Raw genomic sequence first — 16,694 nt, 5'->3', positions numbered from 1 at the left:
GCGTCGAGCTGACAGCTCGCTCGGCGCTGCACCTGTGAAGACAGCTTCTCCGCGGAGTGTAGAACACACGACGTCACGAAAATCATGTGACCCTCTCTCGGCGAATGGCGTTCAGAGCGGCGAGGGAAAACAGACGCGCAACTCTGCTACCTTTGGTAGCATATACAGTAACTCTAAGCTCATCATCATCGTTTTCCTCCGCCGCGAGCTTTCGCTATCTATATCGCCATCAGCATCTCCAGCTCGTTTTTTTTTTTGTTGTTGTTGTTGCTGTCAAGTGCCGGGATTTGCGGTAGCGCGATAGTTATCGTGGTTTATGGCTTTGCCGCGGAGCGTTGATGTTTTAGCTCGACGGGCAAGCACCTTAACAGCTACACGGCTGGGAGTTTGCTCTCAAACGCGGCAAGCGTGCGGCAGGTCGGAAAATACGACTTGGCCGAGAAGTGCGGCAGTTGCGACTGAGGCGTCCCTAAATTTTCGTACGTGACTCCAAGCGCCGAGGTTTTCGCGGGCCTAAGTCGGGAACGTTTCCGGCTGGAAATGAAGCTTTCCAAACAGACGTTTAAAGTGAGCATCCCTGAAAACTGTGTGCGGCTGTTCTACGCGATGTCGTTGTACGTGCTGTGGGTCCGCAGCAGCTGCGACGGCAGCAGCACTAAGTGTGGACCAGTAGTCAGTTCAGCAAAAACTTTGTTAAAATGAAGATTGGGAAGCGAGGGGTGGCGAGGTGTCGTCTTGCAATCGTGTAAATACAGTATTGATCACAGTGCCAAGTTCGGGGTGCGCCTATTATGCGCGGAAATAAAAAAATCTGATTTTTCGCGCCCTAACTAGGGGTGCGCCTATTATGCGAGTGCGCCTATTACGCGAGTAAATACGGTATGTTGGCTCACATTAAACTTCAGGTGGTCGAAATTAATCCTGAGCCTGCCACTATAATGTCTCTCATTGCCCACATGCAGCTTTGGGATGTGAAACCCTGCGTGCCATTCTCAACTGCCTCTTCATTATGCACTTCATTATGCTGCTTCTTGTGCCACTGAGGAATTTCCATTTCTGCACTTTCTTGCTTTGTGATCTGCATAGTCTGTACTTGCATGATCTATGCTTTCTGTGTTGATTGGCTGTGCTTCATAAGGGCCAAAAACATCTTCCACACTTCGGTTGCCTTTGGTCTTGCAATTGCCATTGTGGCTACCTCTATGGTTCATTTATGCCAGACTTCTCCAGTATAGACGAATAAATTGTTGTTCAGCACTTGTGCTTCTGTGCATTGCAACTTGGAAGTGACCTGTGGTTAAGGCAAGCAGTAGTAGTTGTATCAGTAAAATTTTTGCTTTTTTGATGGATTGCATTACAGCTTAGTAAGTGTGCTTGAAAATTTATAACTAGTTCTGTGTGGTAGGCTACCCAGTTCGTATGCAGTGAGCCACGTGTACAAATCGTATGACTGCTAAAATCATGCGCTGATGCTGGTGGGCGCTGATGTTTAGCAAGAGTTGCTTGGCTAAGGTGTGGCATTTCTGCAAGGTGTTATGCTATGTTTTTTTTTTAATGGAAGGAAATGCATAGCCTCTGGATTTATTGAGCATTCATTCAGGCTTTCTTGCTCCATGTTGAACATATACTGGTAGTTGGGGCTATGTGTTTTAAAGGGTTTGCCTCTCTTAGCTCGTTCCTCAATTTTGAATTGGCGTCGTCATCTGCAGTGCATACCTTGGCAGCACGCAAAGATGCTGTGCACCAATAACTTCATGGCATATTTATCTAAGAACTTGGCAGAGCGTGAAGACGCTGAGCCCCTTGAAGCGAGTGCTAGCGGCAGGGGCTTGCTTTTCACCTGGCTGCGCCAATGTATGCCGATGAGCACTTGTGCATCGATGAGAGGATTATAGTAGTTCAAACCAGAATGCTATGAAACATCCTTTACACTGAAATGTCATGGAGGAAGCAAGACCTTCAGACTTCCAAGGGATTCAGCGAACTCGAGATCGGGAGTGAAAACCTCTGGCCCACCAAAATAGCCCTGCCATGGAGGCAGCCTTCCAAAACAAAGATTTAATCCTAGACATTCAGCGTATAATAACTTTGAACCATCACCACTACATTAATATACAGTCGACGACCGAAAATTCGGACGCCTGATTTTTCGGACATGCTTGATTATTCGGACTTTTTCGCGGCACCGCGACATGGCCCATAGAGCCAATGTGTAAGAGCGCTTGAATTTCGGACGCACTGCAACAGACCACTCGATTTTTCGGACCTCGTTCGCACTCGCCGCCAGTACCCAAGCCGCCATATAGTAATGTGTACAGTGGAACCTCATTAATTCAGAGTGCAGGAGATATCGAAAACTTGATCAAACAAAACGAAATTCAAGCTTAAAGGGAGCCTCTTGCGACGCTGAAATTCTGCGCGATCGAGTCGGCACATTGCGCTCGCGTGTTTCCGAATTCGTACTGACCTTGAATGTTTTCCGCTGCACGAACTTGAACCGTAGTTTGAGTTCACGGAACTCATCTGTGCCGAGTCTTTAGTCCTGAACACGGAACGCGAATACGATCGCGGAGCGCTTGATCGCGGAGGCTACGCACACGCCGTGGCCTCCGCGATCGAAGCGCGCTTCGGGCGCGCCGCCGGATCTTATCGCGGCCGTGATCTGCTCCGGCGCTGCGTCGTTCGCGGAGGCCACGTGCGCGCACCGGAGCTTCCAAGTGCCGTCTATGGATGGCGCCGTGATCATTATCATCAACATTTTTCTCGGTCGCGATTTTCCGCTGTTCACATCGGCATCAGTATCGCCAGCTCCAGCCTTTCATGGCGTGTTAGCATGCGTGTTAGCGCGTTCGCCGTGATAGTGGCTTTCGCGTGCTGCCGCCGAGCTTCAGTTTTAGCGCGTTGGCAAGCGCCTTAAGCTACACGGCTGGGAGTTAGCTCTCGAACGCGGTCGGTAAGCGTGCGGCGAGCGGGAAATTCGACGTGGCCGAAAAGTGCGTCCGATGATGGTGCAACCAAAAGAGAAACACAAGCTGCAAAAAGCGCGCTTTCCGAGTCAAGCCGTGTGAGTTTCCTGAACTGGAAGAAGAGCTGCTCCTCTATGTGATGGAATTTCGGAACAACGGCTACGCGTTGACAGCGGACATGCTGCGCGGCTTCTTTTGGCATGAGCGCGCACCAGAGCGCAGCACCAGCTCAGGAGTCTAAATACTTCACGAGTGACGATTGAACGTAGAATAAATGTCGCTCATTCCCTGGTTGGTGTGTTTTTACTTAAAAAAAATTTTTTTTCGCATATCGCATGTATGGGCCGCACCTCGAAAATTGGCCCTCGAATCTGGAAAAAAGAAAGTGCGGCCCTTATACGCGTTTATAAGGTGTTTTGCGCGGCGAAATATAGTCGTGAGGAGCTTTAGAATGTGTGCAATACAATTGGCCGCTTTCTCCGGCATAGTGGTAATAAGTTCGTGATTTTTTCGGTGAAATTTGATTTTCCGGACTGCCCGATTTTTCGGACGTTTTCGCGGTCCCTAGAGAGTCCGAAAAATCGGTATTCGGCTGTATATAAAGCCATCAAAACTGAACATGTTTTTGAAATAGTATACTTTGCTCTCACACCTAAACATTTTCGTTACGTTCCATTGACCGCCTTGCGAGTTTTTTTTTTCTCAATTGAAGTTCATGCGCATAAAAATTGCCGAGGCACTTTAGGAAGTTGTGTGCGAGTAATGCAAAAGCATTGCAATTCTGTTCCGGTTCTCTTCCAGTTCTCTTCTACTCCTTTGAAGTTGGTGCATTTGTAAGGACTAGTACAGTAAAAGCTCGTCAATTCGACACTGACGGGACCGCGAAAAATTGTCGAATTATCCGAATGTCGAAATATCGAATGAACAATACAATAGAAAACAATGTTTGCCGCAACAGGACGTACCATTATTTGGCAAAGAAATCTGTTATCGTCGTCTGCTTTTTCGAGCGAATTTGAGCGACTACGATAGCTCTAACAGCTGCCAGGTGCTCCGCGGCACACGCACTGTCAGGGATTTGTTCACAGAAGACCTCCCGCACAGACAAGGCTTCTGCGGCTTCTTTCACCATGCATTTCGGCATTTGGGTCAACTGCTCACAGTCGTTACCTTCCGACGAATCGTCGTTGTCGGCGCCTGTCACTTCAATTATTTCACCCTCGGTCAGCTGACAGGACGCAAAGGCGAGGTGCGCAGGCACTGTGCGCTACCCACTCGAAAGCAGCGCGGGGAGGAGGTGAAGCGAGCGCGGCTTCGGCCGCTTATCTGCATTTTCAGCCCGGCGGACGCGGTTGTTGCTGCTACGCGCTGCCTACTGGCTCGGCTGAGCCAGTAGGCAGGCTTGTGCAATTTCCTTTCATCCTTCTCTCAGTCGCAACAACAACAGCAACAACAAGCAGCGCAGTAAACACGCTGACAAAGCGCGCAATTACCAAAAAAGGCGCCGCCTGATGGTTAAATAACTGCGATCGTAGCAGCAAGAACACGTGGAAACGACGACACATGCCAAAACGAGACTTTCTGTTGATAGGGTTAAGCGGACGACACCAACACGACTGCTGCGACACAACAAAGCACAAAGAAAAAACAAAAGCATTTGTTGGGCGAGTTGGTGTTTTTGATGATCCATAACTACAGCGCAAACGACAGGACAGAGATGAAGAAGGGACACCACACAGCGCTGACTCACAACTAAAGTTTATTGGATGCCAGAAGGTATAAATACCTCCCTGGCGGCCAGAAAGAATGCAGTCCACACTTACATGCGTGACTGACATAATAGTGTACCAGTCACGTGCCACCAAGCAAATCACATGCGCGAGAAAACAATATAAGCAGTGACAGAATACAATATAATTAGTGAGCAAGCACTTGTCAATATTCGCAATCAAGGTATCTTCTTTCTTTTTCTGACAACGCGACAGATGAAGCACTGATGCATTCTTCCGAGAGCCTACCTATTAAGTGAGCTTCAATGATCTCCCTTGCTAACGAGTCACGGTTCTTTTCTAACACTGCACTTTCCTGATAGTTTGGTGCACAGACGTAGGTGTCATCGTCATCTTCATCTTCATTGCCTTTGCAGTGCCTGCAATGTTTCGCCACGTGGCCAGAGATAGCGACACGGGAGACATTATACCCATGCTCTTTGAGTCTTTCGTTTAAACATCGGCCGTTTTGGCCGATGTATCGCTTACCACAAGACAGTGGCAGCGAATATACCACCCCTTCCTGGCAAGGCACGAACTGTTTTGCGTGCTTTATCGGGCACTTGCGCGATTCTTTAATCTCTGAATTTACATTCTTAATCAGGCTGGACAGTCGTTTGGGCGCCGAAAAGACGACATCAACGCCTGCATGTTTTCCGATTCTTTTCAGATTGTGCGACACTTTGTGAAGATATGGCAGCAGTTGAAGCATAGCTTCAGCAACCAAGTAGACCGCCTGGCAAAGGCAGGCTACCCGTCTGAATTATTAGTTTCCGTGGCAGGAAAACTACTGGAAAAGTTAAAATCAAAAGGAAATAGTGAATGTACGAAAGAGACGAAGAAAAGGAAGATTGTTGTGCTGCCATATCTTCTCAAAGTGTCGCACAATCTGAAAAGAATCGGAAAACATGCAGGCGTTGATGTCGTCTTTTCGGCGCCCAAACGACTGTCCAGCCTGATTAAGAATGTAAATTCAGAGATTAAAGAATCGCGCAAGTGCCCGATAAAGCACGCAAAACAGTTCGTGCCTTGCCAGGAAGGGGTGGTATATTCGCTGCCACTGTCTTGTGGTAAGCGATATATCGGCCACACCGGCCGATGTTTAAACGAAAGACTCAAAGAGCATGAGTATAATGTCTCCCGTGTCGCTATCTCTGGCCACGTGGCGAAACATTGCAGGCACTGCAAAGGCAATGAAGATGACGATGACACCTACGTCTGTGCGCCAAACTATCAGGAAAGTGCAGTGTTAGAAAAGAACCGTGACTCGTTAGCAAGAGAGATCATTGAAGCTCACTTAATAGGTAGGCTCTCGGAAGAATGCATCAGTGCTTCATCTGTCGCGTTGTCAGAAAAAGAAAGAAGATACCTTGATTGCGAATATTGACAAGTGCTTGCTCACTGATTATATTGTATTCTGTCACTGCTTATATTGTTTTCTCGCGCATGTGATTTGCTTGGTGGCACGTGACTGGTACACTATTATGTCAGTCACGCATGTAAGTGTGGACTGCATTCTTTCTGGCCGCCAGGGAGGTATTTATACCTTCTGGCATCCAATAAACTTTAGTTGTGAGTCAGCGCTGTGTGGTGTCCCTTCTTCATCTCTGTCCTGTCGTTTGCGCTGTAGTTATGGATCACAAAGAAAAGACGCCAGCCGCTTCGGCCGCCGGTAACCTTGCTTCCCTTGCCCTCTCTCACGCTGCTGATGATGACCATACGGATGGCCTATCAGCTGTAAAGTAGCGCCGCTCGTGGCAGTGTTTTTTTCTTTTTGCTCTCGGCGCACCGGCTTGGCGGGCTGCGGAGTGAAGTCGGATCAACCGACGCATGGCAAAATTTGTTCGAATTAACGAGAGTTTCGCCCCATAGACTCCCATGTATAATTGTAGGGACCTCGCGTGCGCGTTGAATTGTCCGATTTTCCGAATTAACGGGATCGAATTAACGAGCTTTCACTGTACTAACTATTACTGGTTAACATTTCGTATTTTCCCACCTTTGAGGATGTCACACTGTTTCAACCAATTATGAGTTTTCTAACGCCACCACTTTTTGAGCGACACCGAGTTTGCGTGTCGATGAGTCATTTAATGCTCCCGCATTATTAATGCCATAGCATTATTTTGTGAACAGTGTAGGTCTGGCGCCTGTAGTGTTCCTTTGTAGCATAGCTCAATGCTTTCTGGTTGTGCATAGGCATCATCGTTGCCATGGTAACATTGCATGCGGCATGCTGTGTGGTTGTGATCAGACATACATTGTGAACTATTTGATATGAACAGCCTCATACAGCTACTGTGGTAAGGAGTAAGGCAGTGCGTAGTGGTGCTTGCTTGTAGTGGGGCATTGTCAACGATGTTCAGTGTGGTACTGTATCTATTTCCGAGTATATTACACATGTTCATTTGTGAACATTCTGCACAGTCCTTGCCTCCATGTGACACGCACAGCATGGCATTCTGTCAGTGTACCACAGTGGGCAATTTTTCAGAAAGTGGCACAAAACTGCATGAAAAAAAAAAAAAGTTTTTAGTCTAAGTAGTACTCATCATTGTAGTACTTAGTTTTTCCATTTGCTTATGCAGCAAGAAAAAGAAAAAGGTGGGGTGGTTTGACTGGCAGAATAAACTTTATTTAGCAGCCAATGCATTTGCTTGTCATCCCCCCCCCCCAACCCCCTTTTTTTTCTTTGCGTCACCTTTTTACACTGTTTTTTGCACGAGACATGAAACAAGCCCAAAGGTAGCTTCTCCCAAGTTGTATATGTTCCCAGTGAATGGCTCTGGCATAACGATTGCAGCTGGTTGCTGGCAAAACCTATGGTTTGTTCTATGCATTCATACTACTTTCCTTGCTTTGTAGTGCTTTGCAAGTTTTTTGTATTTTGAGCCACTGTGCTGCATTTCCTGACGTGACTCTCGCAAGATGTGAATAAGCTTGATTTGAGTGATGTAAGCACTGGATTTTGAATCTGTGTCCTTCAGGTTGCGAAGTAGGTGTCAGTGTTAGTTTTTTGGCTTAATACACATGACAAAGCTGCATATGTTGCCTCCTGCACCTAGCATTGGAAAGGCTGTTGCATGTGATTTCCAGCATGTGATTCCTGGGGTTGTATAGTCATGGGCAAGCTAACCTTGAATGATTGATGTGGGGGCAACCAAAAGCTATTGGTGGCTTTGGACAGCAAAAAAAAGTGCGAACATAGAGACAAACACAAGCAGCCTGTCTCTTTTTGAGTGGAATGGCCCTGCAGTGATTAGGTTCTTTAAGGCACATTTCAAAAGTAAGTGACAAGAGGAAAAACAAATATTTTTGTGACAGTATAAGAACGGATCATGGAAATGATGCTGCAGGGCATAACAAAAGCATGCCCCTCAGCTTACCTAGCACCGAGTATAATGCTCTTTCGTTCCAATGTTTTATTTCATTGTCAATTCATTTTCTCATAGTTTCATTTGCGCCTGTTCTGTGTCTGCTGTAATTGAGTGCCAGATTAGTACATGACTAAAATAGAGGTCTCACAGATGGCCAACTTATTTTTTCTGTTGGCTAGCTTTGCTGTGACGATGCGGGGAAAGTACAGCAGTGTTCCTTTTTAGCGGCTATGTGCAACAAGTGTTTGTTTTCCGCATCTCAGTTGCAGTTGGCAGCTTCAAAAAGTAATCTTGCACTGTTGCCATAGCTTTCAAGTTTTCTTTTTTTTTTTTTTTAGTAGATGCCTCACACTGATGCTCAAAACTTAGGGGAAAAGGGTATAAAGGTTTTGTGCATTGAGAAACTGGTTGAAATATAATGCTAGTGTAGGAAAGCTTGTAAAAGCAGCATTGAAAATAAAAAAGTATGCAACAAAAGGAAGCAGACAAATAAAATACAGTAAAAGCTCTTTAATTCGACCCCATTAATTCGAACTGCCAGCTTGATCCCGGCGTGGTCTGCCAGCTTGGTCTATGGCGTCGAATGCTCGCTAATTTGAACGCTATGGGTATCGCACTGGTTAATATGAACTGGCGCCCTAAGGAAGGCTGTGCCCAGATGGCGTCGCCCAGATGGCCCATGGCGTCGAAATAGCCCTACTCAAAACCCGAATTAAATGCTGCAGAGACGCTCGCGCACCTCTTTTTGTGTGCGACCTGGAAACCTGTGGTACCACGGGTAGGGGATCAAAAGTGCATAGTTTTTTCCCCGAATGGTGAGGTTGTATACAAAGCTGTGTCTTACCCCTCTGATACCAGGCGGGGAGAAGTGGTCGCTACAGGTCTCTGTGTAGGCTTGTTGTACATACTGTGTACAGCCATGCTCATTTTCTGCCATGCTCCTTAGCATCCTGTTACCTTTGGCATCAAGCAGTGCTGAGGCGTTAGTCAAAAGTTGCTGCTTCAATTCGTTGCTTCAGTTTTTTGCTATAGCCTTCTTTTCTTGTGGTATGAGCATCCGCCTCGTATGCAGGGGGTGGAGGGCTCGAGCCCCAGTGTCGCCAGGTGCCAACTGGTTTCCAGTGGGTACATTCTTTCCGCTGGCCTGGTGCTCGGCTTCTCTGGTGTGAAGGGCTGAAAAACTGGGTCTTGTGCCCCGCCTTGTGTAGACCGAATACCTCGTGCCATGGCACTCTTTGACCAATGCCATCCTTGTGCCATTAAAATTCATCATTATTTTCTTGTGGTTTCATACCTCTGCAAACTTGGTAATGAAACCAGCATCACTGTTTGAAACCACAACTTAGACGAGTACTGATTTAACTGCAGTTTTTGGGCATTTGTATTGCTTTTATGTTTTGGAAGTGGTCTGTATTTATTGACTCTCCTTTTGACCTTTTGCAGCGCTTGAGGCATGAAGCTGGCCAGCCAACAGACTCAGAGTGAGTCTTCTTTCATTTTTGAATGAGTCTGTGTAACCTCAATACGGTGCACAAAATAATAATTGGTAGGTTTGCTGTATACAGGCTGCTTCACCTGTATAATTATGAGCCAAGGTTTACTAATGCAGAAGTTCATTTTTTGAAAATGAAACTGAAGTAGTATTTTTGGCAGTGATCTCATCCACCTCAGAGTAGTATTTTTTATTTATTTATTGAGCATCAGCTTCACATTGGTTAAATCACTTTTGAACTGCTGGAAATACATGAAAATGTTCAATTATAGACTCATTGATTGTCAAGAGAAACATGAAACAGTGTAATTTCCATAAAGACAGCTTTATCCTGAGCATTTATTTCTTTGCATTGAACCAGCCAAACAAAATGCCAGTGGCACCTAAGATCAGCCACTTGTATGTCCTTGTAGCAACTGTGGCTGTGTCAAGTTGGACCACCATGGCTGCAGCTAGTAAATGTACACTGCCTGGCATTAAATGTTCAAAGTTGAGAATGCTCATGGAAAAAAAGGTCATTTCTTTTCATGCACATTGTTTTGATAATTTTTTCATGCTCTTCATGCTATTGTGCAATCAGAAAATTGACATGTATGCTAACTAATAACCTAACCCAATACTTGGTTAATTCAAGAGTAAAGTTAGTGCTCCTAGCTGTACCACTGAGCTGCCAGCATTATAAGTTTTAAGGGCGGTGAGGGGATTGAAGGTGACTTTTCTGTTTTTCGGCTTGGAGCGATGAAATTTGGCAGACTGGCTTAAAACAGCATCAAACAATCAGATGTAAAGTTTCACAATGACAGCTTTAGTAGGTTCCCTTTTATCATTGTTTATATGTTGCCCCCATGTTGCTTGCTTGTGGAAAGCCTAGCATGACAAAAAAAAACAGGCTACAGGTCTGTAAATGCTTTTAGTATTTAATGAGAAGTGTGGTGTAAGTCAAAACTGTCTTAATTTTTTGTTTAATTTCACTGCTCTTTTTTTAAAGGACACAATATGCGCCTTCTCTCTATGTTTAGAATGTATCATGCTGTAATTACCGTGTAATAAAAACATGTGAGCCTAAATGGTAAATCCGAGACTGTCTTGATGCAGACCACATTTTAGTGATCACAACAAAACAAACGGGGTAAAAATCCATGCACCCATTGCTGTGCTACGCTTTCCACGAGCAACGTATTAAAGGGGTGGAGACACCAAATTTGTGGTTCGCGCGTTCTTAGTTTCAAACGTTTCTTATGGCTCCAGGAAGCATGATACACACTCAAAGATTCATATATTCACAGTGAATAATTTATTATAGCATTTTTAGGTGAACGATTTTCGGTTTCGGTTTCGGAACGCCGAGTTGTACAGTGACGTCACAGAGGGGGAAGATCAACTGCTTCGCTTGGTCACGTGGGCCCACAAAAGTTGTGACGCACCTACTGCTGCATCGTCTGCTTTCCTACACACGTGCTGACCAGCGCATATGAAAACAACTGCACGTCTAGTCCCAGCAGCTCGGATTCTGACAGATCTGATTCCAACGAGTGAGGACATCAACTTTTTTTTTTGTTCGCACGCTAATATCGCCTTCGCGGGTTCGCGTGAGGATGCGAAACACTTTGCAAAATGCCAGTAAGCATCGCTGCGCCGCTCTACCCAAGCTGCGCCCACAACCGGTGTCACACTTCGCTGCCGTGCAGCAGTACCTGAGCGCTGCTTGGGATGGAGTACAAATATCACAAGAAAAGACAAGATCGCCTTGTTATCAGAACTGCCAGCTATACTCGAGCAGCGACAAAGCATGTCTGCTTATGTTGGGAGCTTTCGGCAACGGCACCGCTCGCGGGCGCTCCGGGCGACGAGCTCTGCTGCTGCCTGGTTGCCGTGGTCGCTAGGCCTATAGCCTGTTTAGCGAGCGGCCGGCGCTTCGGAAGTCGCCTGCGCTATAATAAAAGGCCTACTTTTCACAAATAGCTGTAGTGTTAACAGAATCACCTCACAATAAAATAATAGTATGGTCAATCTCCTCGACGCCTTCGGCAGCGGAGCTAGCGGGCGCCAGGCGAGCCGGACCCCTACGTCGCGCCAGCGGCAGCTGCTAGGCGCGGTTGTGAGAAATTTGCTCATATCACAGTTGTTACCTCTACTAGCAGCTCAGTATTGGTCAGCGATCCTCAAAAATGACACTTTTTTCACATTTCTTGTCCCATGGTTTATTATTTACGTCAAGAACACTCTTTAGCTCGCTTTTATGACGTCGGCAGACGGTATCCAGGCTGACCTACCGGCCGGCAGACTCGGCGTACTTCACGTCCGCACAAGAAAATACAAAACAGCCATGCTACCGGAAAGGATGCTTTCTAGATTCGAGATACGACAGCATGACTATGCTAAAAGTGGATCTTTCGGCAGCGACACTGCCTGCGGCAACGCCGGCCGACGACCTGCGCGCTGGTCCCAGACTGCCCTAGTCGTCGCTAGGCCTAGCTGCTTTCGCATATCGACTCCGCAGCTGAGGGCGCTTCGGGACTGGCCAGCGCTCAGAAACGTGCTCCGCTCGGCACCGCTTTACTGTGAATTCGTCCCATAATAAAAGATATGCTCGATTTCCACGACGTCTTCAGCAACAGAGCTAGCAGACGGCAGGCGAACCGCACCAGGTAGTAGCAGCACAAAACCGGCTATGGGATGAAATTTGCTTGCATCGCAGTCATCACTTCTACCAGGAACTCGGTATTTGCCAACGATCGTCACAAACGATGCATTTTTGATATTCATATATCCCAGGGTTTGCTATGAACGTGAACAAACAATACTATCGCGTTCTTCAGATGCCGGCGTTCGGCACGAAGACTGGCGCAGGCCGCCCGGCTCCAAGGAGTGCGCCCTATGTCATCATGACGCTGCCGCTCTCCGCGCTCGCATTGGCTGCCGCTTCCCGTCGTTGTTGCCGCGAGCGGCCCGCCGTTGACATCTAGCAGGCCGGACGCAGGCAACGAGCTGCAATCGGACGTTGCGACGCTGTTCGCAACGGCGCGCCGCAAACCGAGCGAGTGGCGGTTAGCAGCAAACGCGGCTCGCTGGTGCGTCGACTGCGCTCACGCGGCTGTGCCCCGCTCATCGTACGTCACTGTGTTTTGGTATGACGTCACTAAAACTTTATTTTTCTACACCCCTTGTGACGTCATGGTTGATGGCGCTAGCGAATGGGTCTAGGTCGTGAGAGTGAGCATTTAGGTAATCTTTGGAACCGAATTAAAATATTTTTTAAACGTTTGTTGCGTCCAACACCTGGCTGTGACTGCCCTTGCATACATAGGAATCCCATAGCAGGCTTTTTATAGCTTCAAAATTTGGTGTCTCCACCCCTTTAAGCTCAAACAAACTTTCGAGAAAACAAGCCTGAAAGTTCTAAGCCAGCACGCACTGTCTATGTGTAGATCCTGGCAAATATATTTATTTGGATGTGATATTGGAGATATGAGATATTGGATGAGATATTTCAGTACAACATGGAAACACTGTTGGAGATGCCAAAAAGTGTACTTTTCAAAAATGACTTTTTTCGCGATTTTTGTGATCTGATCCCCACGTCCCCCCTTAAGTTGACTCTTGCAAAGTGTGTCGCTTCTTTTCAAGAACTTTTGTCCAGGTTTTAAGGAAAACTCTTTATTTTGAGCTGCGTGCATGTGCAAAGAGCCATAGGAAAAGAACTACTGGATTTATATGGGTTTAAGGGTTCTAAGCGTAGAGAGCTGGGCGAGTTGGTTTTGGGTGTAATTATGAGACATCATTCCAGCGCACAAAAAAGACACGGATGAAGAGAGCAGACACCACGGATGCCGGACTTTAACTGAGGTTCATTTCACAAAAACAGGCTTTTTATGTGCAAAGGGGTACCGTGACTCCTAGGGCTGAAAGTTATTTCCGCGACCAGATAACAATTATTCAAGGCGGCAGAAACCAAAACACTATATACCAAAAACATAGGCATAGGGTATCTTGCCACTCACATTCAACACATCGGCGTGCCACACATCGCCTACCTGGCTGACCCACCAAGCACTTTTGCCTTGAGATAATCTAGGTATTTCTTTTTTTCCGGAGCGCAACAGAAGGGCTGCTGATGCAGTTCCCTTTTTCAGCAGATATACAGAAGGCTTCCAAATTTTCCCGGATCTTTTGAGTGCTAAACTTCCGCAACGCGCGTGTTTCTTTCAAAAACACCGTGCATGTTGGCTTGTGCGAGCAACGGCAAATGTGGTCAGCTAAATGACCTCCGCCACTTAATGAATCAGCTGTCCTACGATGCTCAAGCACGCATTCATTGATGCAGCCCCCCCACCCCCCGTCTGTCCGATGTAACGTTTGCCACAGGCAAGGGGATGCTGTACACCATGCCAACCTCACATTTAACGAGGGGTTTGGTGTGCTTAGTATTGCAGGCAGGCCTCTTCTTGACATCATTTACCAGGCGCACATGCGTCACAGCTTTTCCGGGGCTGAAAATACGACGCGTACACCGCATTTGTCACCGATCTTTTTGAGGTGGTGTGACACCTGGCCACCAATAGGGCACAACAACTGGTCGTTGTTGTGAACGTGCATTTTCTTCTGGCTTGCACCGCCCACCAGACTTCACCTCCCGAATCTGACTTTCCACCACTGAGCGTACATGGCAAAATTACTTTTGAAAAGTAATTAAATTACATTACAAATTACTGGTCTCAAAAAGTAATGACATCACATTACAATTACTAGCCTTAAGTAATGAAATTACTTCTAAATTACTTTTTAGTTTTGATGCTAAAAAAGTTGCGCATTGGTCATAGTCCCTGCAAAATTTTCAGATTGTTTTCTTTGTAGCGCTGCTGAGCTTGAAAGTGGGCATCAAAAATTTTGCCCCTCTTTGAAGAAAGGTAGCCCTAGTCCATTGAGCAGCCACTTTGCTGACGTAGATTAGGTCTTTTTCGTGTCACTCTTCAATCAGAAGTGCACCATTCAATGCGTAATATGGTCCCACCCTCCTGATTTTGAAGAATTTGTTGTCTGCATAAACAGTGGGAATGCATTGACTGCTTGTTCACACTCATCGTGCCAGAAGTGCACCGGGGTGTGGAGAAGCTGACAATTCTGCTGTTCAATTGATTCGTTCTGGAGGCAAGTAGGTGGAAATGAATTGCATGTCACAGTGACGCTGTTGCCTATGTTAGGTTTTAGGTTTTATGGGGTTTAACGTCCCAAAGCGACTAAGGCTATGAGAGAGGGCGTAGTGGAGGGCTCCGGAAATTTCGACCACCTGGGGTTCTTTAACGTGCACTGACATCGCACAGTACACGGGCCTCGAATTTCTCCTCCAAAGAAATTCAGCCGCCGCGGTTCGATCCCGGCCGCGGCGGCTGAATTTCTTTGGAGGAGAAATTCGAGGCCCGTGTACTGTGCGATGTCAGTGCACGTTAAAGAACCCCAGGTGGTCGAAATTTCCGGAGCCCTCCACTACGCCCTCTCTCATAGCCTGAGTCGCTTTGGGACGTTAAACCCCATAAAACCTAAAACCTAACATGTTACCCTTGAGTTAAAAAGAAATAGTGCTTCAAATCCGGCCATAGAAGCTAGTTTTCCCGGAAACTCACAACCAACTTTCTTATGTCAGTTGAGATTTCTTGACAGTGCGGCAACGTGACAGTATACCATATAAACGCATATAAGGGCTGCACCCGAACTTTCCAGGACCCATGCGGGAATAGCCTTCTAAATGAACGCACCATGGCCACCACGGTCAGCTCTGGCTGCAATCCAGCAACGGTGTGCTTGATCGTGGAGGCCATGCACGCGCACAGGAACTTCCAGGTGCTGCCCACAGATGGCGCCTGACGCCGCGGCTCATCATCATCATCGTCAGCTTTTTCTTCCGCCGCGAGCTCACACTATTCATATCAGCATCACCAGTTTCAGCTTTTTGTGGCTGTAAAAGGGGTCAAAGGCATGAGAGTTATGGTAGTGTGTCAGTTCACCACGCTGCCGCCAAGCTTTGTAATTTTAGCATGATGGGCATGCACCTTAATAGCCACACAGCTGGGAGTTTGCTCTCGAACACGGCAAGCGTGCGGCGGCAGGTATGAGCTGAGAGAGAAATAAGAGGGGGTTTTATTCGTGGATATCTCTGGTTTTGCACGAACTAGATTGAAAATTTTTGTGGGCGGATGACTCAAAATTGATCAGTATTTCGCTTTTCTTACCGTTGGTGCAAACCATTTCAGGACCCTTAAAAAGATCCTTTCTGTAACTGTGTGCAGTTTTAATGTCATCTTCACAAAACACTTTCACTGTGTTGCTGTGTATGCCAGGAGGCAACAGCAGCTATAGCCATGTGATAGGCCGTCTTTCTCTCGCAGGTTGACGCAGAGCATCCAGCTGCACGGGTTCTGCACCCTGGTGCCGAAACTTCTGCACAGCCCTGATGTGGATGTCCAGGAGAAGGTGGTGCAGGCCATGGCTGCCCTTGCCGGCACGTGCTTAGGAGAGTTTCAGCAGCATGTGCCAATGCTGCAAACACTGCTGAGTAACTACCAGAGGCAGGCAGATCATGAGCACCTGTCCAGAGAGGTGGACCAAGCAGCTGACTACTATGAGGGACTCCTCCATTCTGTGAAACAGCTGTTGGACTCACTGCAGCAGAAGCACAAGGATGAACTCTGACCCACTGTCATAATGTGGCATTGTGGTGCTGTCTTCAACTGTGATAATACCTAACTTCAAAGTGTGGTTCTAAGTCAACTAAAGTGTTTTTTACCAAAGATCTTGTATGTATCGATGGTTCAGTGAGTGCGGGTTCCATTAGATCAACAACACCAATCTTTTGATTTCTGCTCATCGTATATTCTGCTCAAGTTTATGCTTTTGCACTTTTTACTGTGCACCACCTATAAGCACATTTGTTAGCCAACTTTATTTTCCTCTTTGTTGCAGGCGAAGCAGCTAAAGGAAGTTGTACTCTGTATTTACTTGCATATTCAGGGGGCTTTTTGTTTTCGAGGGCATTGTGAATTTTTTTTTTTGGGGGGGGGGGGGGGGGGGGTGTTGTAGTGTTTATTATGTGAGG

General features: G+C 46.8%; 1 protein-coding gene across 4 annotated transcripts in view; it reads left to right on the top strand.

Moving 5' to 3' along the window:
• Sil1 (Sil1 nucleotide exchange factor) overlaps nucleotides 1–16,391 on the top strand; it is a 41,703-nt gene extending 25,312 nt beyond the window's left edge. For 3 of the 4 annotated variants that reach the window (XM_089578914.1, XM_089578915.1, XM_089578913.1), the window contains exons 7-8: nucleotides 9,556–9,593; nucleotides 15,970–16,391. In XM_089578914.1, coding sequence (XP_089435040.1) covers nucleotides 9,556–9,593; nucleotides 15,970–16,291 — 360 coding nt within the window. In that variant the 3' untranslated portion in view covers nucleotides 16,292–16,391. The remainder of the gene's footprint in view (nucleotides 1–9,555; nucleotides 9,594–15,969) is intronic. The other variant, XM_089578916.1, reaches the window with a different exon arrangement.
• Nucleotides 16,392–16,694: the final 303 nt, after the last annotated feature.

The sequence above is a fragment of the Amblyomma mixtum genome, chromosome 3 (assembly GCF_055824585.1).
Source record: "Amblyomma mixtum isolate Tamu chromosome 3, ASM5582458v1, whole genome shotgun sequence".
Classification (NCBI taxonomy): domain Eukaryota; kingdom Metazoa; phylum Arthropoda; class Arachnida; order Ixodida; family Ixodidae; genus Amblyomma; species Amblyomma mixtum.
Note: the sequence above shows the minus strand (reverse complement) of the source record. Positions and strands in the feature narration are given on the sequence as shown.